This window comes from Rhipicephalus sanguineus, chromosome 2 (assembly GCF_013339695.2).
Source record: "Rhipicephalus sanguineus isolate Rsan-2018 chromosome 2, BIME_Rsan_1.4, whole genome shotgun sequence".
In the NCBI taxonomy this organism is placed as follows: Eukaryota; Metazoa; Arthropoda; class Arachnida; order Ixodida; family Ixodidae; genus Rhipicephalus; species Rhipicephalus sanguineus.
In genome coordinates, this window is record NC_051177.1 from 87,649,275 (window position 1) to 87,674,931 (window position 25,657).

General features: G+C 48.5%; 1 protein-coding gene across 1 annotated transcript; it reads left to right on the plus strand.

The window, feature by feature from the left end:
- The first annotated feature begins 13,064 nt into the window (after positions 1–13,064).
- On the plus strand, positions 13,065–13,850 carry LOC119381216 (elongation of very long chain fatty acids protein 7). Its single transcript, XM_037649163.2, has one exon. It carries the CDS (start codon positions 13,065–13,067, stop codon positions 13,848–13,850), a length of 786 nt encoding a protein of 261 aa, XP_037505091.1.
- The last annotated feature ends 11,807 nt before the right edge of the window (positions 13,851–25,657 follow it).

The window sequence follows — 25,657 nt, forward strand, 5'->3', positions numbered from 1 at the left end:
CATTTGCCGTTAGGACCTGTCACTTATGTTCGTCATACACTCTTGTCACGCCATACCAATTACGGTATAAGTTAACAAAGCGGTCGCAAGAACAGCAAGACCATGGCATGTAAATCATGCCGCTCATGACATGCATGACATGATTTTCATGTTATGACCTGACATTCACGTTCGTCATACGTCATACAGTCATATTGTACCATACCAATTTTGGTGTACATCCCATTAATGAAACGACTAGATCACAAAGACGTAGGCGGCTACATAGATAGATAGATAGATAGATAGATAGATAGATAGATAGATAGATAGATAGATAGATAGATAGATAGATAGATAGATAGATAGATAGATAGATAGATAGATAGATAGATACGCTCAAGGTCTCAGAGGTTCGCTAAGAAATGCTTCGCATTTTAAAAAAAAGAAGGGGGGGGGAGGGAACATGTATATATCAAGCCTTCGTTTTATGCCAAGAGAAAGCGTACCTTGGAAAAAGTAGTACTACTACCGATACGTTCTAATAATCATGTGATGGACGGTTTGATTAACATATATTACCGAATGTTTGGCATTATTGAGACAAACACAATTTTAGTAACTACGTGGCGTGGAGATAGTATAGCTTTGCTTCGAAATAGTCCAGCGGATGGAGAAATAACGAGGAAGGCGCGTTGAGGGGCTTGGGCGCACCGATGGAGGGCGAACCACCTGGTGGAGGTAGGCCTCACCACTGCGTTTTCAAACCGGTTGGTCAAACGTAAGATGGCGCCACTCCATGAGATTCGCGGTCTGCTCGATTTCTCGCATCTAGTAGTGGTTCAAGACGTACATTTCTCTGCCAGCGTCTCGGAATGAAAAATAGCCTCAACGCACTGGTGTAGCCAGAAAGGGGGGGTTCAAGCCCCCCCTCCCCCCCTACCTCCTCTTGAAAATTTTCAATTTTGCTTGTGTATATAAACGCGCGCACACATACAAACACACGTACGAACATACATAAAGGGTAGTCGAACCCCCCCCCCCCCCCTGAAAAAAATTCTGGCGACGCCTTTGCCACACCCGTATGATGGTATAACTTTAGGGCACTTAACGGTGATGATAATCGGCTATATGTCAAATGAGTTGAGTCCTCTATCCTTGAGCTGTTTCCATTTGTGACCGGGTAGGAGAGAGAGAGAGAGAGAGAGAGAGAGAGGGGGGGGGTGGTTCTAGCAAGCCACTATAGGGCCGCAATCTTTGTTGCGGCGTCCATCTGCGGCATATGGTTTGTTTACTAGTAGGGGTGCGCTTTCGAGTTGATGTAGCCTTTAGTGAAAGTTCTAATTTCATGACGCCGAGTCAATCTATTAATACATGATACAATAGTGGACAAATTGAGTCACAATTCGTCAGAAAATCAACCGCAGATGTGTGCAGAAAAACGTACTAGAACACTTCGTTAAGCAGAGTACAATCATTCTCATCCAGGAACGTCGGAACGCTTTTATTTGGAGACAAACAATATTCAAGCCACCTACATCCTCGAACCAGATAACATTAGGACAGTCTACGTGGTGCTTTATTTATGTTAAAAAAAACACAACCATAGTCGTGTAATTGCATTGATACGTCATTGTCAATGGCTTCCAACGAATCGTCGACATAAATAACGGCAGATGATCGGGCATTATTAAATGCGAAGCAATTCTTACGGAATCTTTGGCACTTTGAGCGTTTCTATCTAAGTATCTAGATATCTATCTAGCCTCCTACGTCTGGGTGCTCTCATGATCGCCTCCCGAACTTGGTGTAGACGAAGATTGGCATAAGAGGGTAAGAGGATTTGGCGAATATGACTGTCGGGTCATGACATGAATAAACGGGAAAATCCCGTCGCGTACGTGGTCGAACCTTTTCCTCCAGACACGTGCGGCACATACCCGCTTACCAAGGGCCGCGGTGTACGGGTATGCGCCAGAGGTGACTGACAGTTTATATCTACCCAGGAACGCCGAGAAAAAACATTGGTAATTTAAATCTGAGAGCGTTAAGAAAAACCGACATCGGCAGCGTTGACCCGACGAATAAAAAGAATAAATATTAGAGTCCCAGCAGAAATCTAACGCAAGCATTCTGCGTGGCAATCAGGCATTCTACCGCAGAGCCACGCCAGGTCTATAAACTGGTTTGTAAAAACAGCCTATGAAGGCGTAATAACGTCAATTGTGGTTGTAGTGCTGGCTATCTAATTTTACAAGAAAGCAATAAACAATACATGTAGTCCTACGATAGAGGCGTCATATCAGATTAACCTCTGGGGTTCCAGTGTTGGTTCGTAGTCTAATAAACAAAACATTTGTATTCCTATGATTCAGTAAGCTATATTGAAGCATTGCTCGACCCCGGACGAATACATTAACGAAAGTTACATATGTGGCATTTTTTTTTTTCTAAAAGAGCCAAATGCACTTTAACTGAAAATGAGAAAAACGCACTTTTTTGCTACTGCCAATATGGTAGGGCCTGCTCCGACAATTTTATGCCTGTGTGTTCCTGTCCCCTAAATAAGTCAAATCTGTCCTGCGGCTAAAATCTGTATATCCCACTATCGTTGGTATTCAAGAGTAAACTTTGTATTTGGCTCTTATAGATTGGAACATTTCATTTGAGTTTGAATTAGCTCGTAAAAGAAGTCTAAAATGATTCGAATGCACGGTACAGCAATATTTTGCGATAAAATTAACGTCATTGTGCTTCTGTCGGTGCCGTCCTCCGTCGCATGCGCGTAGTGGCGACGACTAGACTTGAAGAGCGAGTGGTCCTTCCTGCAAAAGGCGCACTATTCTGGATCGTCGGCAGCGTTTTCTTGTTCTTGGCATCTATTTAAGGCCTTGAAAAGTGTTCCAGCTCTTCTTCTTCTTAGGAGCTCGTTTTATGCCGTCACGTTTCGGATAACTTCTTCTTCTTCTTCAAGGAATACATCGGTGTCCAATATCTTCATTGCATATATCTTTTATTTCGAATATATTGCCACCTGTAGTAGTGGGTTATATGCAAAGGCAGAGGCACAGGCCTCGAAAGGAAGAAGTGCGCGCGCTGTCCTTTTTGCGAACAAGCCCAACCGACGCGTTTGGCAAGAGCCTTGTTGCTCTACGTTAAATAAACCCTGCCTGGACCTCTGAAGCGACGTGACAAGTGGTGGAGGTGCTGGGTAGCCCTCACGAATGCTGCAGACCCCTCCTGGAAGTCGCACCACAAGCCCAGTGCTAGTCCACACTCCCGTGCATCGGGCCAGCCGCAGGATCAGAGGATTACCTCCCGAAGCCGAAGCGGACGTTACGGTGCGTACCACTTCGAGCGGTATGACCAGCACTTCCGTTCAAACCACCCCAAGCGGTACGGAAAGCACGATGGTGAATCGCTACACACTTGAGAGCCCACAAGTCCCGACGCCATTCCATGGCACCGTGCTCGAAGACGTCGAAGACTGGTTGGTCGACTTCGAGCGCGTGGCTGCCTTGAACGAATGGGACGACGCAGCGAAACTACGACGCGTGTACTTCTACTTGGAGGACGGAGCACGTACATGGTATCAGAACCGCGAGGAACAGCTGACGTCGTGGCGCGAATTCTGCCGTCGGCTGCTAGACACTTACACCAATGCTGATCGCCACGAACGAGCGGAACGAGCGATACAGGCCCGCATCCAGATGCCCAATGAAACTGTGACGACCTATGTCGAAGATATGACGCGCCTGTTCAGACGAGCTGATCCAAGAATGGCGGAGGAGAAGAAGTTGCGGCATCTGATGCGAGGAGTCAAGGAGCAGCTTTTCGCTGGTCTTGTACGGAGCCCTCCGAAGACGGTCGCCGAGTTCTTATCCGAGGCCGTCACAATGGAAAAGATGCTTCAGCATCGGTCCACCCTGTACGAGCGGCAAGTCAACAGTACGTCCGCTGCTCAGGTTTTCACGGCTATCGGGAGCAACACCGAGTATCTGCGAGAACTCATTCGCTCTGTAGTACGCGAGGAGCTACAAAAGGCTGCCGCACCACCCCTACCTACGGTGAGCTCCATTGCAAGCATCATAAAGGACGAGTTACACCAGGCCCTCCGAGATCCTGTGACTCTTGATAACACCACAGCAGTGCCGACTGAATACCGCCGTGCGACCTATGCGGAAGCCTTGAAGCGCCCTGCTTCCTCTCCCCCGCTATTCGTACGTGCACCTCCCACGGTTTCCCTCCAGTCGGCGCAGCAGCTACAGTACAGCGAAGATACACGTACATCGCCTTTCGTTTACGGCGGTCCTGTTGCACATCGTTCGGAACAACCAGTGCATTACATCGGCGATAGACGCCCGTCCCCTCGGAAATCCGATGTTTGGCGCACTCCAGATCACCGGCCTCTGTGCTTCCACTGTGGTGAAGCAGATCATTTGTACCGCCAGTGCCCATACCGGCGTCTCGGACTGCGGGGCTTTTCTGCATATTCGCCGCCTCCCCGGTATGGCCAGCGACCCCGGGACATCGAGGACTACCTGGCTCAGCAGCGCGTGCCACCGCCTGCCGGGCGGCAGTCGCGCTCACCGTCGCCGAGGCGATTTTCATCTCCGCCCCAGCGATATGCTGGCGCTCGGTCCCCCAGTCCCCGCCGGGAAAACTAACTAAAGCGACCTTTGGAGGCGAGGTCGCTGGCAGTCGACGTGCTGAAGACCTCCGATCGACGCAAGCAAGAAAGAGTGCAGATACGATTGAACGGGATGGCCGGCGTTCTCTCGATATACCGGTGCTTATTGACGGTTATGCGGTTAATGCTTTAGTGGATACCGGGGCTGACTATTCGATATTAAGCGGGAAAATGGCCACACTTCTGAAGAAGGTAATCACGCCCTGGCATGGCTCGCAGATTCGAACGGCTGGTGGCCACGTCGTCACTCCGCTGGGAACCTGCACGAGTAGAGTTCGAATTTGCGGTTCTACCTTTGTAGCAAGTTGCCTTGTGCTACGTGAATGCTCCCGCGACGTCATTCTTGGTGTGGACTTCCTGCAAGAGTATGGGGCTGTTATTGATCTCCAAGAGTGTCGCATCACCTTCTCAGCAGACCAAGCAATCGACGGGCAGGACGATCAACGGCGTGCCGACGTTCTTCGCGTTTCTGCCGACAGTGTAACGCTCCCGCCACGAGCCAGTGTCATAGTCGACGTCACATGCTGTGGATTACGAAATGGTGAAGCGCTCGCAGAAAGTAACCTGGAACACCTGCTGACCCAAGGTGTTTGTGCGGCTCGGAGTATCATACGGCTTCCTAATGGCCGATCTCAATTGCTTGTTACAAATTTCAGTAACGAACATCGACACCTTTTGCGCGGCACTTCGTTAGCGTTTGCAGACGAAATAGCAAACGTTCGGAACTGCTTCACATCTGAGGCAGTCGAGCCCGCAGATACGTCACTGGCCAATATCGATATAAATTCTGACCTGTCGTTCGATAACCAGACAGCACTGCGGAGGCTCTTGCTTGAATTCAAGTCATGCTTCGCGAGTTCTTCTAAGGTGCGCCAGACTTCCATCACTCGGCACAGGATAATTACTTACGACGACGCACGCCCGATACACCAGCAACCTTACCGCGTGTCAACAAAAGAACGCGAAGCGATTCGAACGCAAGTCCGAGAAATGCTTGACGACGGCATCATCGAACCTTTCAACAGCGCGTGGTCATCTCCGGTCGTCCTCGTCAAAAAGAAAGACGGAACGCTACGTTTTTGCGTCGACTACCGGAAGTTGAACAACGTGACTAAAAAGGACGTGTACCCGCTGCCACGTATCGACGACTCATTAGACAGGCTACGCCGTGCCCAGTATTTTTCCTCCCTGGATTTAAAAAGCGGGTATTGGCAGATCGAGGTAGACGAGAGGGACCGCGAGAAAACGGCATTTGTGACCCCCGACGGCCTCTATGAATTTCGAGTACTTCCTTTCGGTTTGTGTTCAGCACCGGCAACTTTCCAGCGAATGATGGACACTGTACTCTCTGGACTGAAGTGGCAGACTTGTCTCGTGTACTTCGATGATGTAGTCGTCTTTTCTGAAACGTTCGAGCAACATCTCCACCGCCTGCGGAGTGTCCTAGAGGCTATTCGATCGGCAGATCTCACACTCAAACCAGAAAAGTGTCACTTTGGTTATGAAGAGCTCAAGTTCCTCGGCCATGTAGTGAGCGCCAGAGGAGTCCAACCCGATCCTGACAAGCTTACCGCTGTAGCAACATTTCCGGCTCCTACCGACAAGAAGGCTGTCCGGCGCTTCCTGGGCTTGTGCACCTATTATCGACGATTTATTAAAGGCTTTTCCAAGATAGCGGAACCCTTGACTCGCCTTACAAGAGACGACACGCCATTTGTTTGGGATAACGAGCAACAGGCCGCTTTTGCCGAACTACGACAGCGCATGCAGTCAGCACCCGTTCTTGCACATTTTGACGATGATGCTGACACAGAGGTGCATACTGACGCCAGTAACATCGGCCTCGGCGCAGTGCTCGTCCAGCATCAACACGGAGAGGAAAGAGTAATAGCCTATGCCAGCCGCTCCCTGTCCCGTGCCGAGGCGAATTACTCGACCACAGAGAAAGAGTGCCTCGCAGTCGTATGGGCGATCACCAAGTTTCGCCCTTACCTCTATGGTCGTCCATTCAAAGTGGTGACAGACCACCATGCCCTCTGCTGGTTGGCAAACATACGTGATCCCTCAGGACGACTGGCCCGGTGGAGCTTGCGCCTACAGGAATTTGATGTAACCATCGTCGATAAGTCTGGCCGGAAGCACGAAGACGCTGATACACTGTCGCGTGCACCCATTCATCTCGTCAAACAAGAAGCAGAGGACGATGACGGTTTCCTGGGCGCCCTTAGCTCGTCGGACTTGAGCAGACGGCAGCGAGACGATGAAAAAATTCGACCGGTCATCGATTATTTAGAGGGTCGTAGCGCAGTTATGCCCCGCCATCTATCCCGCGTGTTGACATCATTCTGCCTCCGAGACAATGTCCTGTACAAGAAAAACACTCGTTCTACGAGCCGCGCTTACCTCCTCGTGGTTCCAAGGGACATGCGGGACGACGTCCTCTTCGCTTGTCATGACGAGCCCACATCTGGCCACCTAGGCTACTCACAAACACTCGCTAGGGTAGGCGAGACTTACTATTGGCCCGGACTTTCGGCAAGCGTCAAGCGGTACGTCAAAGGCTGTCGTGAATGCCAGCGCCGGAAGACATCATCCCGTAAGCCGGCTGGACTACTCCAACCAATTGACCCTCCTCATAAGCCATTTGACCAAGTCGGCATGGACCTTCTCGGCCCTTTTCCTCTGTCTACCGATGGCAACAAATGGGTGATTGTCGCAACTGACTATCTGACACGGTATGCCGAGAGAGGCGATTCCACGGGCCACGGCTTCCGAGGTAGCACAGTTCTTCATGTGCCATGTCGTACTGCGTCACGGGGCTCCATCTGCAGTCATAACAGATAGAGGCACAGCGTTCACTGCGCAGCTCATGGATGAAGTTTTTCGATTAAGCAACACTAAACACCGAAAGACGACTGCCTACCATCCGCAGAGCAACGGACTTACCGAGCGGCTAAATAAGACCGTCACAGACGTGATCTCCATGTACATTGACGTCCAACACAAAACATGGGATCGAATTTTACCTTACGTGACGTTCGCTTATAACACCGCCGTGCAAGAGACAACGCGATTCACACCATTTCGCCTTCTCTACGGCCGCGACGTTCAGACGATGTTGGACGCTATGCTTCCTTGTCAAGACGCTGATCAGTTAACAACTGACGCCGAAGAATTTGCAGAGCGTGCCGAGGAAGCTCGCCAGCTCGCGCGGCTGCACATCGGTCTGCAACAACGGGCAGATGCACGACGCTACAACGTCCGCCACAGAGACGTATCCTACAGTCCAGGAGACAAAGTTTGGGTGTGGACCCCTGTTCGTCGCCGGGGCCTCTCAGAAAAGTTGCTGAGCAGATACTTCGGTCCGTATAAGGTCTTACGCCGCGTGAGCGACGTAAACTACGAAGTGGTTCCGGACACTGCGTCGTCAACAGGAACACAACGAAGACAACCGAGCCCCGACATAGTTCATGTCGTGCGCATGAAGCCTTATTTTTCGCGTTCATAATTTCTCCTACAGTTCACTTTTTTTTGTTTTCTTTATTTGTACCATTAGCATCGCCTCACCGTTTATTGACTGTGCACGAGTGACATTTCACCATTGTCCATTCGCGTTGTGTAAGCTGCTTTATGTTTTTTTTTTCTTACAACTACCTTGCAGCATCGAGTCGATGCTCTTTTTCGCGGAGGAGGGAATAATGCCACCTGTACTAGTGGGTTATATGCAAAGGCAGAGGCACAGGCCTCGAAAGGAAGAAGTGCGCGCGCTGTCCTTTTTGCGAACAAGCCCAACCGACGCGTTTGGCAAGAGCCTTGTTGCTCTACGTTAAATAAACCCTGCCTGGACCTCTGAAGCGACGTGACAATATCGTCTTCGAGCGGAAGAAGGACATGATACTGCAGCGCTAAACTTGAAAAGAAATGCTAAGAGGCAAAAAGAAGTAGGAATGTCGGCCTCTTACTCTTTATATTCGGGTTTTGCCCTACAACATCATGTCCATCAGTATAAGTGCCAAATCGCCCTAGAAAAGCTAATTGTGGAATGTAAACACGATAGCAAAGCAATGAGGACACAAATGAAACAGATTGGGTTGGAGTATGTTGGTTGTTTTGGTCACGATTGTTGACAAAGCGCTGGTTTAGTGAATGTGGCTCAGTTTGAAACAGATGCAGCAGTTGGCTCATTTTTTATTAGAAACTGCCTTTTTGAGTTCACGTTACAATCAGGAATGGCCCCATTTTTATTCCAGTTGTTTTAGAAGTTAAAGATACTTAGGCGCGCTTTACGCTGCCGTGAAATTTAGCCCAGTTTCGGTTTCTACATTTGGCTCTTTTTGAAAAAAAAAAATGCCACATATGATATTCACATGACTGCACCACAAAGTGCACTTAGTTTCGATAATACTGACGTTACGTCTCCCCATAAGTTACCCTTTAAACACCAGTGCTGTCGACGTGCCTGGTAAGCCCACACTTACAAAAAACACATCGATCCACCTCATAACGCTTGGCTCAAAGCCATAAAATAGAAGTACTCGCTGACTGATTCGCATGAAACCTATTCCCACAACGCGTGGGATCTGCCGAATTTTTATTTACTTTTTATTTCAAAGCCCATTATGATAAACATTTGCGGCATGCCAGAAGTAACCCGTAGCATTTCATAAAGCCTTTTGAAACAGTGCCTTTTGAAACGAAAAGCAGCTTTCACTTTTGCACCTCGTTTCTGAGTTTCTCATCGGAGGCACTTAATTCAGATTTCGGAGTTGGTTTTACGAAGAATGCACTATAATTAACTGTCAGGCAACTCAAATATGATGTTTGAACGATAATTCTCAAGGGGGGGGGGGGGCACACTTGCAAAGGACGTCCCCTATCAGCCTGAACACAAAGGGGTCAAACCCGCCATGAAACTGCACCCCCCCCTCCTTGATTTACGCCGCTGCCTACAATACGTTGCTGTGTTTTCAACAGGCAACTTGAGCTTGTTCTGCGCTCATTTTCTGTCGTCCAACTGTCTCTACACCACTCTCCCATACGCGGTGCGCATAAAGAAGGACAGCACATTGACACCTCAACAGTTGCACACTGCGGCATCGAAGCGGTGAACCTCTCACGTATGAGTTCTCTCACACATCTATAACGTATGAGTTCTGGGAGCACTTCTTCATCAGCAAATGTATGATCCCAGTCAGACCACGGAAGAAATCACGCAACATGTTGCAACTCGTTAATTATTACAGCGAAAGCTGTTATGAGATCATTTCACCGGCCGTTTTTGGTGCCGTAGTTGTCCGCCGCCGCCGCCGCCGCCGCTGCCGCCGCCGCCGCCGCCGGTGTCCGTAACCAGTATCGCTCGAAATAAGAAAAAAAACGAAATAAGAAAAAATTCCAGGATGGAACGAGGTTCGAACCTGGGCCCTCTGCGTGGGAGCCCAGTATTCAACCTCTGAGCCATGCCGGTGCTTGAAACTGCTTTGCAAAAAGGTGCTATACAGCCTTCATGTCGGGAAGGAACCACATTAGCATATGCAATATAGCGTGGTAGAAGAGTAAAATAAGCATCAAGCGTCGCACAACGCGATTTCTGTAACCAGGCGTCACACAATGCGAATTGCGCAACGAGTAGGTTGTTGAATGCTTCTAACCCATTACAAAGAGCTCTGCCATAATTCTTCATCGTCATCAGGCACAGCATCAACAAAGTGCGCATAATGCTTTACATGCGTTTAGCAGGTACCACGGCTCTCTGTAGAATGACGAAAAATGGCACAGTGCCTGGTGCCCTGCTTCTCAAAAATTACAATGATTTATAGCGTAGTGGGTTCCTCGCAAGTGCACTTGTATTGGTTGCCAAGGAAGCCCATAAGCGCATGATCCATTTCCTCGGGGTCTCAGTAAAATTGCAATGATTTATAGCGTAGTGGGTTCTTCGCAAGTGCACTTGTATTGGTTGCCAAGGAAGCCCATAAGCGCATGATCCATTTCCTCGGGGTCTCAGTAAAGTTCTCCCCCCCCCCCTCCGTCTCTCTCCCACGTCAACGTATGTTATACAGCATGACGGGCGAGGGAAATAGCGACCGGGCGTCACCGAATGCAAATTACATAACTGGTGGGCCGTTTAAACCTTCCAACCCATTACACAGGGCTGAGCCATAATTCTTCATCGTCGTCAGTCGTCGCGTCAACAAAGTGCACATAATGCCTTACAGACCTGTAGCTGGTGCCTCGCTTCTCCGCCGGATGACGAATAATGGCTTAGTAGGTGCTTCCCATCTTCACAAAAATTGTGATTTATGGCGTAGTGGGTACCGTTCTAGTGTACTTGTATTGTAGCCCCAAGAGAGCTTACAACGGGCACTAGAAACGCCGCTCTTCCAGCTTTCGCTGTGACTGTGCTGCAGTATCAGCGCAGGCCTGGCGTTTTTTTCATCGTTATCTCAAATCATTTGTTTAATACCTGCATCCGCCCCCACATAGATACAAAGAGGATAAACTAGAGAACGAGCGCGTTGCTCAGACGAGCATTTGATTCACGACGTTAGACTGAGACAGATAGATGATAAGGGAGGAAGGCAAAATGCTGTTTTGCAATCAAGAACGTCGCTGTGCGGACAATATAGCGTTTGTGCAGATCATTCATTCTCAATAAACGTGGCTCCAACTATGACATTTATGTATATACTAGCGATTGGTAATAAAGTGTTTCACAGTCCCTCTAATGGCGGTCTGTTGTCCAATGATCCCATTACGCCGCAGGGGCCGCCGCAAATACATATCCTCCTATAGATTAGCAAGGCATGCTGCCCATAAGAGGCCTAGTTACACTCATATTTCTTCATTGCGAGCTGAAGAGTCACGCTGTAGCTTCATAATAAGAAATTGCGCCCTGCCGCAGCCTTTGGGAAATTTCGAACGAGAAGCATATTGCAGTATTAGTTCCGTTGGCCTTTTGAACGCAGTAGAGATCTATGCGGGAGAGATCATCGCTGGCGTAGCCTTCTCTCTTCGGCATGCCGGTGAACGACGGTGGAAACTTCCTTGCGGGTCATCCTCCATAATCGAATCCTTCTTCTTCACGTCCACAGTAGGTCTACCGTCCTGTGTCCGCACACGTAGCCCACGAAGCCCTTTTTCTGTGGTTTTGCACGTAAAGAAAGGAAAGAAACATTAATCCTTTATCCTGCCGTGCGAGTGGCCTACAAATTTATTACTGACGCAACTACCTCCTTCCCATCGTCGCGGCCAAAAGCAGGTGCGGTCAACTAACTCGGCTTCCCCTTCCAGATAAAAAAATTTAGAAACTCACCTGTCAATTGAAGGAGAGTGCCATACAGCAGATGGCAGGTTTGACGTCACCGCTCCGCTGTTGCGACGACAAGAAGTCAAAGTCGCCTCGGTGGGCAAGATAACAAGCCAGACTGCAGCTCAAATTTGTTGAGTCTTTCGTCGAGCCGGTAGAGAAATGCGTAATAAAGGATCCGACTGATCGTTAAAGTATTGAACGCGCTTTAAAAATAACCAAAGCAAGGTTAAATGGAGGAAGACCTTCCAGACACAGCTTCATATCTGTGCGAAGGTCAATTGAGCAATTAAAATAATCTTGAAGTGACTCAGCGTCTAACAGTTCGTTACCCCTCAGGAAATACCCTTCTGTGCACTGTATGCGGCGAAGAAACATAAGATGTAAATTGAATCAGCTTGGCGCGCATCACTAGCATTAATGAAGCCTTCCCTATAGATAAAGCATATGCGAAAATATATACAAATTGCAAAGCAGTTTACCTAAATGGGGTCATGTGATTTTATCATTTATTTTTTCTTACATAATTTGATCACTATCAGCACAATGGCAGTTGCCCCTCTCCCCCTCCCCCGCCCCCCTTTAGCCTTGCCACCTTTCCTTCCAACAGGTCGTCCAATACGCTCGTCACGTACATAGTTCGGTTTGTCTTGTTTTTGTATCAGTTGCATGTGACGCAAGCTCGCACTTCCCCACTCTCTCAGATGTAGGGCAGCTTGCACCGCAGTCACACAGTGCGGCCTCAGTCACGAAAGCAGCTAGACGGCGTCAAAAACAAAATTAAATACAAGAAAGCCAGGAGCTGGCGACGTGACTGCACCTGTGTACCCCTTGTGACGTCACTAAAGCTGGTACAGCGTGCTCTAATACATTTGTCATGAAAAAGAAGGGGCGACCCGTTTCCGTCAGTCCTGGACCGGCCTTTTAAACGGGAAGCTCGCACCCCATCTCGGTGATTGGCTTTCGGGGTTCGCGTACGGCAGCCGCGCTGAGGAAGACGCGCGATAGCTACGCACAGCCAGAAGAAAAAAGGCCCGTCGTACAATAACATCCAAGTCAATTCTCGCGCTGACCGCATTCAGCTTGCGAGTCATGGAGTCGTCGATGCGCCAGCTCGCTCACACGTTTCACTCGTGGTTCCCTCCGCGCGACAAAGTCGCCGAAGGTTGGCCGCTGACCGGCAGTCCACTGTCCATCGCGCTCATCACCGCCACCTACGTCTACTTCGTCACCGTCGCGGGACCGAGATGGATGTCCGGTCGCAAGGCGTTCGATCTGAGACGCTGCATCCTCCTGTACAACCTGTTCACCACGTTCTTCAGCGCCTACTTCATGTGCCGCTTCTTGAAGCTCGGCTACTGGGACCTCGGCTACACCTTCCTTCAGGACATGGACCGCAGCGACAGCCCGGCCAGCCTCGAGATCAAGCGCCTCTCGTGGTGGCTGTACCTGTTCAAGCTGTCCGAGCTCTCGGACACCGTGTTCTTCGTGCTGCGCAAGAACAGTCGTCAGATCAGCACGCTCCACGTCGTGCACCACGTGATCGTGTCGTGGAACATGTGGCTCAACGTGACCTACGGGGCGCAGGCGCAGGCCATGTTCATCGCGTGCCTCAACTCATTCGTGCACGTGTTCATGTACGCCTACTACTTCCTGGCTGCTCTCGGTCCGGCCTTCAGGAAGTACCTGTGGTGGAAGAAGTACCTGACCATGGTGCAGATCACTCAGTTCGTCATACTCTTCGTGCACGCCATCGGCATGGTGTTAGCGGAGGGCAACTACGTCGTGTCTTTCGTGTGGGTAGAGTTCGCGGAGGCGGTGTTATTCTTCGTGTGGTTTATGGCATTTTACTCGAACGCTTACAAAAAGAGCGTCTAGGGTCGTCGTTGCTTGTGAAAGTAGTTTCTTAAAGGTTGGTGAGCTAAGTGCAGGGCGACTGCTATAAATATTGCCATGTTACCTCACTTGCCCTCATCTTTATGATTTACATTTGTTCTAGACGGAGGCAGACGGAAGCTCGTTCTCTTGATATACACACCTAGTGCTGCACTCTAGCTCGTCTTTAATCTACAGGTTTTTGTAGCACTTGGCGAGTAGGAAAAAGCCCAAGCGCAGGAGTGGAAAAAAGGATAGAGATTGTTCCTTTCCTTTTCGTGCATGATCTCAAAGCCAGACCTAACCAACAAAAAATGTGGTAAATTTGATTCCTGCCGTACATTACCAGCTTTGTAGTTTGTTATGCATAGTGACGCCAAACTCTTGAAGGTCGCGCCTTCTTTGTCGTTCGTCGAACAGTAAGCTGTATACCTATAACCTCTGCACGCGTGTTGGTGGCTGATTTTGGGGTGTCGCAATCTAGCTGGAAATTGGCGAAATATATTCGATGTACATATTTTATTGTTGGTCACTGGAACGAGGCAAATATTTAGAAGGCAGCAGAATGACGACTGGAGCTCCGGCTTCGTGCCGAAGACCACCGAGGCAGAAGGTAGACGGTGACGTGAGTCCGTAGGCTCTTGTGAAGGTGCTGCACGCTGGTCGTGTTCCATGTTTCTGTAAATACGGCGAACGAAATCTCATGAAACTTGCAAATATCTTTGTTTTACATCGAAGTATGAGTCATAGTCATAATTGGTTTGTAAATAAACGACAAAATGATTTTCTATCCCGTCTTCCGTGTGCTTATTAACTTCGCATTTGTCTCTTTATGACACGACATGATGCCAAATAAACATGCCTTGAGACCCGTGAAATTTGAACAAGATTAGTTTTCTGCGCTCTGTTACGTACCTTGAAGAGCTTTTCGTTATTTGTGGATCGGTGAGGCATGTACGCCGCACGACTAGGTTTATAAAGCATGCAATTGGCGTTCGCCTTGGCATTCGTAAGGCGGTGAAGTGCACTACGGATATTTAATGGCCACCTTCAAACAGCTCACCTATGCGCATTGCATAGAAATTATTGCGCATTTGCAAACGTCTCCGCAAAATCCCGTTGACAAATGATCACGAAGCAGTGAAACCCATGAAAACGTCCAGCATGGTCGTTGCAGGTCCATTTTAAAGTGCTTTTTTTTTTTAAATATCACAAGACAGAAGAAAAACGCTGAAAAAAATTCGCTCGAAGTAGTTGAGTGCAGCCATTTGCGTTTGCGCAAAGCTATACGGACAGAAAGACCGCTAAGGTAAGACACTAAACGAAGAGATTCGAAATCACGTACGTGTGAATGAATGGATACATACCAAAACTGGTGCGATGGCACATGTCTGTATGATGAACATAACTGACACAGGGTAACATGAAAATCGTGACATGCATGTCATGTACGACATGATTTACATGCCGCGCTCATGCCGCACTCGCGGCCATTTCGCTCGCTTGACACACACACACACACACACACACACACACACACACACACACACACACACACACACACACACACACACACACACACACACACACACACACACACACACACACACACACACACACACACACACACACACACACACACACACACACACACACACACACACACGCACACACACACACACACACACACACACACACACACACAAAAGGACATAAAATGCGAGGGGCCATACGTGTCGTGCCAGATTCTTCGCATTGGGGGGGTTGCACATGTGCCCTACAAACACTAAGTGAGCAGCTTTAAATATGAAACGAGTCGCCCTGTTCTTCCATACTCGAATATCGCATTGCAAACTTACGGCCATACACTCGTGTTTAAAGCGAATGCATGGAACTAATTTGTCGTACTCCCAGTTTCCTCATCGGAATACCGGGGAAGCATCTGTAGACTGTTACTGTGACTAGTAAACATTTATTAAATATTACATTTCATCGTTACAATTTGTGATTTGTGAGGAGTGGTTGGTTCTGGCGTTAGAATTTCGCAGTTTATGACTGATTTACCCGTCTGTGTTGGGTTATAAAAGCTGAGGAAAAATTAGCGCTGCTTGCGCTAAGTCGCGCACGGCCGGGTCACAGCAGAGCTTGTGTGCACCTAAGTGGTCCTGGCTTGGCTAGGCTTTTATCCTCTCAGTTTTTTCTTTCCCACCCCTTGCTATAGCATACTATACAAGAGTATGTTTGCGCTCTTTTTCTACTTTTTTTGTCTCTGTTTCTTTCTATCGCTCTCTCTCTGCGTCTCTTTCTTTCTCTGTCTCTCTCTCTGTAGTCATTCTTTCGCCTTCTATCATTTTCTCTCTTTCTTCCCTTTCTTTCTGTTTCTCTTTATCTCTTTCTCGCTGTACTCGTTCTCTCATCCTCCTTTCCCGCCGCCTCACCTTCACATCTGTCCTCACCATCACTTCCCTTTCCCACCCCCTTGTTATACTATACCATACAAGGCTATGCTATGCTCCGCTAGCGTGCCTGGATAGCAGAGTGGTTACGACGCCCGCCTTCAGATCGCGGGTTGAAACCTCGCCTCGGCAAGAATGTTTTTCGCCAAGAATTTTTTTCTATCTCTGCCGCCCTGAACGGCTGCGGTGCTCCTCAGGACTATCTTAATAAAGTTCACTGTCTGTCTGTCTGTCTGTCTGTCTGTCTGTCTGTCTGTCTGTCTGTCTGTCTGTCTGTCTGTCTGTCTGTCTGTCTGTCTGTCTGTCTGTCTGTCTGTCTGTCTGTCTCTTTCTCTGCACTCGTTCTCTCGCCCGTCAGGGTTATTGCATCCCACGCCGGACAAATCGGCGCACGTGTTCCGGGAGCGAAGCAGAGGATGAAGAAGAGGACGAAGAGCGCGCCTGTCGATTCATGATGATGACATTTTCAGATGGGAAGCAGTTTATGGCGGAGTTGGTGGTGGTGTGCGGCGTGACCACCTTTACTGCGCTTCCGCAAGCCCTCTCCACACGCCTCCTCTCCACACACCTCCTCTTCACACCCCCTTTCCACTCCTCATCTGAAATGCGCGCTCGACATGCCGAAACGCTGCTTCGCATCGCCTCATGGTCCCCTTTAACGGGAGATGGTGTAATTTTCTATCTTCGACACACGGCAAGCCTCGAGCCAAAAAGTTTTGCTGTAATATACGCGTTTTACTTCCTGCATTATGAAAATTTTTGAAACGCTCATAAATACACGCATGGAGTGTTTCGTGACGACATACACAGAGACGTAGCCAGAAATTTTTTTCAATGAGGAGGGGGGGGGGAGGAGTTCAATCACCCTTTATGTATGTTCGTGCACGCATTTGTATGCGTGCGTGTATATATACACATGCAAAATTGAAAAAAATGTTGGAGGGGGGGGGGAGGGTTTAACCCCCCCCCCCCTCCGGCTACGCCAGTGGACGTGCAGTATCGTGTGATGCGCTTTGTGGTTTTCGAAGAGGAAGATCATATGAGCAAGCACTTCTATATTGAATGCCAGACATGAAATTATAATGTATAACCATGACTATTCACAATCAGGCTTGCTCTTCCGCCTGACGAAAGTTTTTGGGTTTTTGTTTATAATGAAGTACACTTACGTAAGCTTTATAACGTCGGAGCGCGCGATGTTGCACTAAAACCCACTGGAATGTTATCTTTCAGATAGGTAGACGTGCGTTTCGTGAACATTCGCAAAAACGTGTCAGTGCTGCTTTAATTTCCTATTCCCTTCATCTTACTGTCGTTGCGCAGTGTGCGTGGATTCCGACTCCCGATACCATACCTTGCAACTGCGCATACATAAATTTAGGTAAGGATTCTCGCTGTTTGTAAACACGTTGGTCCACTTAAATAACGCCAGGCCTGCGCTGAAACCGCAGCACAGTCACAGCGAATGCTGGAAGAGCGGCCTTTCTATAGCCCGCTGTAAGCTCTCTTGGGCCTACAATACAAGTAGACTAGAGAGGTACCCACTATGCCATAAATCACAGTTTTTGTGAAGTTGGGAAGCACCTACTAAGCCATTGTTCGTCATTCTACGGAGAAGCGAGGCACCAGCTACACGTCTGTAAGGCATTATGTGAACTTTGTTGACGCGACGACTGATAACGATGAAGAATTATGGCTCAGCCCTTTGTAATGGGTTGGAAGCTTTAAACGGCCCACCAGTTATGTAATTTGCATTGGGTGACGTCCGGTCGCTATTTCCCTCTCCCGTCATGCTGTATAACATACGTTGACGTGGGAGAGAGACGGGGGGGGGGGGGGCGATGAACTCTACTGAGACCCCGAGGAAATGGATCATGCTCTTATGGGCTTCCTTGGCAACTAATACAAGTGCACTTGCGAGGAACCCACTATGCTATAAATCATTGTAATTTTACTGAGACCCCGAGGAAGTGAATCATGCGCATATAGGCTTCCTTGGCAACCAATACAAGTTCTCTTGCGAGGAACCCACTACGCTATAAATCATTGTAATTTTTGAGAAGTAGGGCAGCAGGCTCTGCGCCATTTTTCGTCATTCTACGGAGAGCGTTGGTACCTGCTAAACGCATGTAAGGCATTATGCACACTTTGTTGATGCTGTGCCTGATGACGACGAAGAATTATGGCAGAGCCCCTTGTAATGGGTTGGAAGCATTCAACAACCTACTCGTTGCGCAATTCGCATTGTGTGACGCCTCGTTACAGAATTCGCATTGTGCGACGCTTGGTGCTTATTTTACTCTTCTACCACGCTATATTGCATATGCTAATGTGGTTCCTTCCCGACATGAAGCCTGTGTAGGACCTTTTTGCAAAGCAATTTCAAGCACTGGCATCGCTCAGAGGTTGAATACTCGGCTCCCACGCAGAGGGCCCAGGTTCGAACCTCGTTCCATCCTGGAATTTTTTTCTTATTTCGTTTTTTTTGCTTATTTCAAGCGATACTGGTTACGGACACCGGCGGCGGCGGCGGTGGCGGCGGCGGACAACTACGGCGCCAAAAACGGCCGGTGAAATGATCTCATAACAGTTTTCGCTGTAAAAGAAAGCACGGTGATCTAGCTGCACCTGGGTGGGCAGCGCAGTCTTTCATACGCATTTATCCTGGCTGGCAGGCCGTCTAAGTGGTCTATCGACTTCCGCACAGCCCTCGTATACACCGTCGCTACGGCACAGTTCCTTGTTTACCAACAGCATTCATGACGACGCACGAAGGAAATCGCAGGACCACTTTTCCTGCCAGCATGCTGCAACCGACGCCTGTGCCGTATAAACGAAGCAACGCTCCCATTGCGTCAAGGAACGGCCGCGGGGAAAAGCACTGCGCAGTGTTCTTCCTCGTTCGTATATCGGAGATCTCACGCGTAACTCTATTTATGTATCGCTTGGGTGCCTGTTCAGAGAGGCGCGCGTGTGTGTTTACTGGATGTATGTCAACGTGTACATGCATAAGCGCAGTAATCCCGTTCTGAACACCGTCGCGCCTGGAGGAAAATGACAGCGGAAAGATTATCGCAGGGACGGAATGTGCGTGATGGATAGAAGCCATCGGCGGTGCCGCAGCAGTCGTAAAGACATTTATTGGCTGCGAGAAGCGAGGGGCTTATACGAACCGCTCTGGAGTGGAGGGGAACTGGCACCCACTCAAGTGTGTTCGTGCACACCAATGTCCAAAACGGCCAGTGTGCGATTGTAAAAATAATTCGTTCTGAATTATGAGATCGTCGTACTTGACAAAAGAAAAAAAGAAAGTAAAGAAGCGTCCTGATTAACGTACGTAAGACAAATTTTTGTGGTTCAACGCTGTGATTGCGTCAAAGGGTATTACGTCGAAGGCTACGTGATTTCGTGGATTCGATTCCCGCTCAAGGCGGCCTCATTGCTACAGGACGAGATACAGGAACACCGTGCACATTGTTCTAGGCGCACGTTAAAAAAAAAAGCCGACTTGAATTAAAAGTATCTTCAAGTAAGGGCTTATTGCACTGGTTCCCTTTTCATTCATTGCAACACTATTCAATTGCATGTATAAAACAAGCGAGAAATATTTGGGTGAAGATAAGTGAGGGTTCGCACACTCTGTACATGAGTGGCAACAACGTAACACACGGCGTCGTCAAAACACCCCTGCGCGACATAGATTTAGTTTTTTGAAGAATAGATGTGTAGCCAGAGTTCTGGGGACCACAGTTTGTGCTTCTCTGTGTACGCATGTATCATTAGAAATTTTTGGGGCCGTAAGCTTCCGTAACTTAATGCAACCAAGCATATGTGCAATGAGCGTATAAGTGTTAATCTAAAAACTTGGCGGACGCTTAAGCTTCGCCTTGAAGTGTGGAGCGCGATGGCGTTATTGGGCCTGCTATTCACAAAGATATGATGTCAGATCTCGTGCGCTCAGTTGAAGGCGCCACCACTCTCCGAGTGCGCAGCGCCAATGCGGCCACTTATCGCATTTTGTCCCTGTTCCCTTCCCGGAGCGTAGCTCGAAGTTGTGAGCGGTGAACGTCGATGCGTGAAAATGGGAACGCTAAAGGAGCCCCCCTTGCTTTTTTGCGGCTACGGACGAATAGCAAACTTTCAGGAATACTTCAAACGAAGTATTTCTCTTCGAGGTGGTGACTTGTGTGCCGCCAATCACGTTTACTGCGTCAGATAAGAACTGCACAGTGCCGTCGGTCCTTCGAAAATATTCGGAAAATGCGTCGCACAAATAAAGAGCGTGGAGTACGACGTGAGTTTAGAAGCGATTAAACTTTTTGCTTGGCATACGAAAGAAAATACTTTTTGCGGCAATCTCGCGCATCGCTTGTCCTACGACCGGCGCGCATTAGCAGAAAGCTGTTAGCAACGTTAGCAAATGTTAGCAACGATAAAAAGATAGAGACCGCATGAAGTGCCCGTCTCTTGGTTTTCTAGCGCTGTTAGTACGTAGAACACTTTACTAAATTCTATTTTTGAACATGTGCAGCCGATCCTGAGGCCCCTCAACCCGACAGTCGTGCGCAGCTGACAAAATGCAGAGGACTGTTTTGCGTCGCAATGGTCGCCACAAACCTCCGTTCGGGCCAACAATAATAAAAAGAACAAGGGAACCAACAATGCGTCAATATTATCTGGAGCAGTAGCATAGCCAGAATTTTTTTTTTGTTGGGGTTCAACCACAATTTATGTAATTCGTCCGTGCGTTTGTATGTGTGCGTGTATGCATACAAATGCACAATTAAAGACAAAATTTGGGGGGAGGGGGTCTGAATCCCCCTCGTTACGCTATAGTGACTTGAATATAAAACGAAATAAACCGTGCGAAGACAGGACGCGTTTGCTTATCGGGCGCGCCGAACGGCTGCGTTCCAACGTTTTCGCCGATCAGCCTCGTTCGACTTCCATTGAAAATGATAAAATTGCACCTTCGGCAGTTTCGCGGCCGTGTTCTAGTCGCTGTTATAACATGTGAATTCGCAAGAGCAAATAGAAGTCGACTTTTTTCGCCGCGTACACACGCTTGCGCTGCTAGGGGCCATTGCCAACCTGCTGCGGCCAAGCGCGGCAGTGCGGAGGGAACAGGGACATTTTGCCTGCAGCCGCCGCAGTGGCGCTGCATGTCCGATTTGAAACAGCAGCGTGTCTGAGAGCGCAGGATACTGTTACGATCGGCCCCTGCACTGAAAAAGGAAGCGGCGTCCCTGTTCTTCGAACCGGGCGCCGAAGGGCTGCTTGCCTGTTGACAGCGGTCCAGGCACTTGTATTGTCCTCCCGAGACGAGAAGCGAGGCGCCATGCAGTCCGACATACCAAGGTTCGACGAGTCAACCGTAATGGTTTCCTGTCGCCAAATCTACCTTGACGAAACAGCGGCGTCCGCGCGGATGACAATCAGCCCCCCTAATTGATCGACAAGGTGTTTCGGAGCTGCAGACCTTTTGTTGCGGCCGGCTGTCCGAGCGTGGGACCCATCGCCCTACGGCCTTCACATGGCGGGGACAACATGTTGCACCCTTTGGTGCAACAGCAGCAGAGTGCGGTGACCACGCCCCAGTCAACGACACTGACCTGGGCGAGTGTGGGCGAATCGCGTCCCACACAACAATCGTCGTCATGTAGGCACGAAATCCTCGTCCTGTAGGACGAAATCGTCATGTAGAAACAAACTGCTCGCCCATGTAAATAAAACCTCTGTTAAGTTTGCCTTCCTCCAGCCTCTTCCTCCGGAGTCTCTGGTGCCTCCAAAGGCCGGTCGCAACAATACCCAAACAGATGGTAGGCGGCAGCAATGAATCATGCCCGCCGCTGGTAGTATCTGTATAGCCCAAGTTAGGTTCAATTGCGGCTCGAACCGTCACGTTTTATTCTTTGCATCATCGGGATTTTTCGCTGACGAACAACGCTGCTTTTTCGCTCGCAACCAGCGCTGCCGACTCCGCACTTTCTGCGGCACGCGTGCTCTATCGCGTTAATATAATGAAAAAAGCTTGCATTAAATTAATCTTGTACCGTAATTCCCGTCAACGCTTCAGTGAAGCGCAAGAATGGACTAAGAAAAGGGTGAGCGCTACTTCGAACATTCTTGGAAAAACACGCCTATTTACCAGTAGACCAAGAGCAAGAATTGAGCAAGTTTGCTCCAGACTACGCAAAAGTTTAAGAAAGCTAAACGAGTCAATTGACGGTGTCACTGCTATGCTCATAAAAATGCACGCACACAGGCACAAAATAGAAAATAAAGCCCTTGAAGAGTCAGAAAGCGCAAAACTGGTTTCTGACCGATCCCCCAGAGTTGATATGTGCCACACGTTCCCAGGGTCTAGTTCTGCTTCGAGTACTTCCATTTGTAAAGCGTGCTCTGATCGCTCAGGCCTTTAGCGTGTGGGCGCCGAGCGTGTCAGATTTGCAGTGAAAAACTAATTATCGATACATGCTATTTTGCTCGTGCGAAGGTTTATATCTATCTGCATGGCTTTCACGCCGAGAATAAACTTTAATTTGACGCTGTGACGCTCATGCTATCTGACTTTCCATCTTGCGTTTTCTTCTTTATTCTGCTTTGCGCTGCAAGTCAGGTATGAATTCCTACAAACTCAGACAAATTTCAGTTCTTGTAGCTCACCACACAGATAGGAAGACATGGCAGTAGATATTAACCCACGTTGTTGAATATCCGGTGATAAGTTAATAGCGTTTTTCGAGACGTAGTGACACCTACCGTTATTAGCGTTTCGCTTGTATAATTGCAAACGTTTAACAAGTTCTTTTTTAAAGACCCTGCAGTTGGATCAATGTTTAGCGTCCCTTTAATGCTCAACCTGCCAAAGTTGAATTTCCGCCAAAAGGGCCGAACGCGCTTACGAGAGCCGTAGGTCTAATATGCATTTTTCAGTATGATTGTTTTAAGCGCCGTATTCTGGGCTTTCCCAGTTCTTGCCTCAGTTAAACCTGCGATAAACAGAAAAGGGGAATGCAGGTTGGCGCTTAGAAAAGGCAACAAACGCGCGATAGTTCTGAGCCTAAACCGACCTGTTTTAAGCACATATGAATAATAAAAAAAAAAGGTCTCTTATTACGACGATGCACGCAACGTGCTCGAAGGATAGCGACAGCGTCAACGTGACCTTGAAGGCCGCCGCCGTATAAGTGCCTTGCCTGCTACGCTGTTGATGGCGCCTACCTTGCCCTTTCTGACGGCAGGTTCAAATGAAAGTAAGAGATGAAGGGCTTCAAGACGCCACGAACTCCGTTTGGAGTCGCCGTTGTTTTGCTCATACGTTGACGCGAAGCGGAGGGCGGCGAAGCACTTGTTTTTCTAAATGTTTGCGCGACTTGCAGCAGCATCCTGTGCCGCACGTTTGGTACAGTCGTTTCTGCTGTTTCGTTTTCTCTTATATTTGTGGGACAAGTAAGACATGAAGCTTGAACAGCCGTCTTTTCGTTTTTCAAAACATTAAAATTAATGCAGGGAAGTATCAGCAGCAGCAGCAGCAGCAGTAGCAGCTAAACAATATATGAGCACGTGCACCACGTGTATCAGGTGCACCTTCAAAACAAATAAATTAAAGAAAGGTGACAGTCCGTGTTAGTTTACCAGCTAAAGCACTGCGCTGCCAAGCTCGAGGACGCGTGTTCGATTCCCGAACACGGTTGCCTGAATTAAATGAGAGCGAAATGCAAAATAGAACACCCGCGCGCTTAGATTTAGATGTGCGTTAAAGAACCTCATAGGTGGTCAAAAATTAATTCCGAGTTCCCCACTACGGCATGCACTGGCGTAGAATGGGGTTTGGGGGCGTTCAGACCCCTCCCCATTCATTACCCCCCCTCCCCCACCCCCTCCTTCGAAAAAAAATTTCTGGCTACGCCACTGACGCCGTGACTCATAAACGCATCATGGATTTGGCACGTAAAATCCAGAATTTAAATAATTTAACAGACAAAGCCGTACTTTATATATCAGGAAATATTCTTTTCGAAAGGCGGTTGCACGCCAAGAGCTGCGAATTTTTTTACTTCATGGTAACCGGTACCAGGCGAAGTACTCAAATACTCAGTGCATGTTCCATTGCGTCATCGCAGCTCGGAAACATGGGAGAAGCTGCATTTTTTTTTGCGGTTGCAACAATGTTTAGTGCCAAGTAGAAGCAACTGGGTCATCTTTTCAGGTATACGAATGGCACACATTATTTCAGAGGAGGTCGGTGGAGGAGGAGGGTTTTTTTCCGTTCTGGGAGAAACAAAGATACCACCACTACCACACATCATTGCCACCTTTCTCTATGACGAAGACGTGTAAAGACCAGGACGCTGCGACTCTTTTGCCATAGTTTGGCCTGCTTCGTACTGCAGTGTGAAAAGTTTGCGTGCCTTTCAGCTCTACTCTTAGTGACATCCTCTCGCTTCGTGTCAAGGGAACCAAGTTCCTATGTTCTTGGCCGATTGAAACAGCATAGATATGGGTAGCATGTAGACTAATAAGCTTTCTCGTATAAACATATATCCGAGGAAGTTATTAGAGATTTTATGTTAACTAGATAAATACTGCATCACTACTCTCCTCCCAAGCATCTGTCAAAACATAGACATCAGCGTACAGGTGCAACGATTCTTCAAGTGCGGATTCAACAGATTTTTAATATGTGTTCATGAACGTCCATCGCATGTTGCTTTACTGCGTAGCGTATTGCATGCTGTGGTGCTATTTTCATGCATGTTTTTTTTTTGCACTGCCTGCCTTGGAATTGGGTGCACTGTTTGGATTATGCACTTGTGGCTTGTGTTGCGGCCTATGTTTTACTCGAAGGGACTCTTTAATATTTTAACGCTTTGTCCTTTTTAGGAGCGTTCATCTTTATATATAGGAGCGAATGAGCAACTGGGGCCTCTAGGAGGCGCCAACATATCCTTGCCCTCATTCAATAAAAATTCACAGGGTTCCTTATGAATTCATCTAAGGCGACTCGAATGCGAAAGTCATCTTGTTGCTTCTTCTCAGTCGATGTACTGATCCTGCCCCGCCACCCTACGAAAGCTTTCTGCATCTAACGTGGTTTTGCACCGCCTCCGGGATCGGAGGCAACTCGCCTTGTTTTGCATTGCCTCCGTGATCGGCCGAGCTTTGACCAAGCTACGATGTCATGTGATAACGTCATCACGTGACGGTACATCACGGGACGAGACAGTGGCTCATAATGACGTCATAATAACATCACAAAATTTGGCGATCTGTGACTTCATACTGTGAGGCCATCACGTAATGATTTTTTGCATGGCCTCCGAGATTAGCCGGCGGCGCGCAGGGCGCCGC

Bases quoted from the DNA above. Each gene is read 5' to 3' on its own strand.
- LOC119381216 (XM_037649163.2), top strand. From the start codon at position 13,065: ATGGAGTCGTCGATGCGCCAGCTCGCTCACACGTTTCACTCGTGGTTC.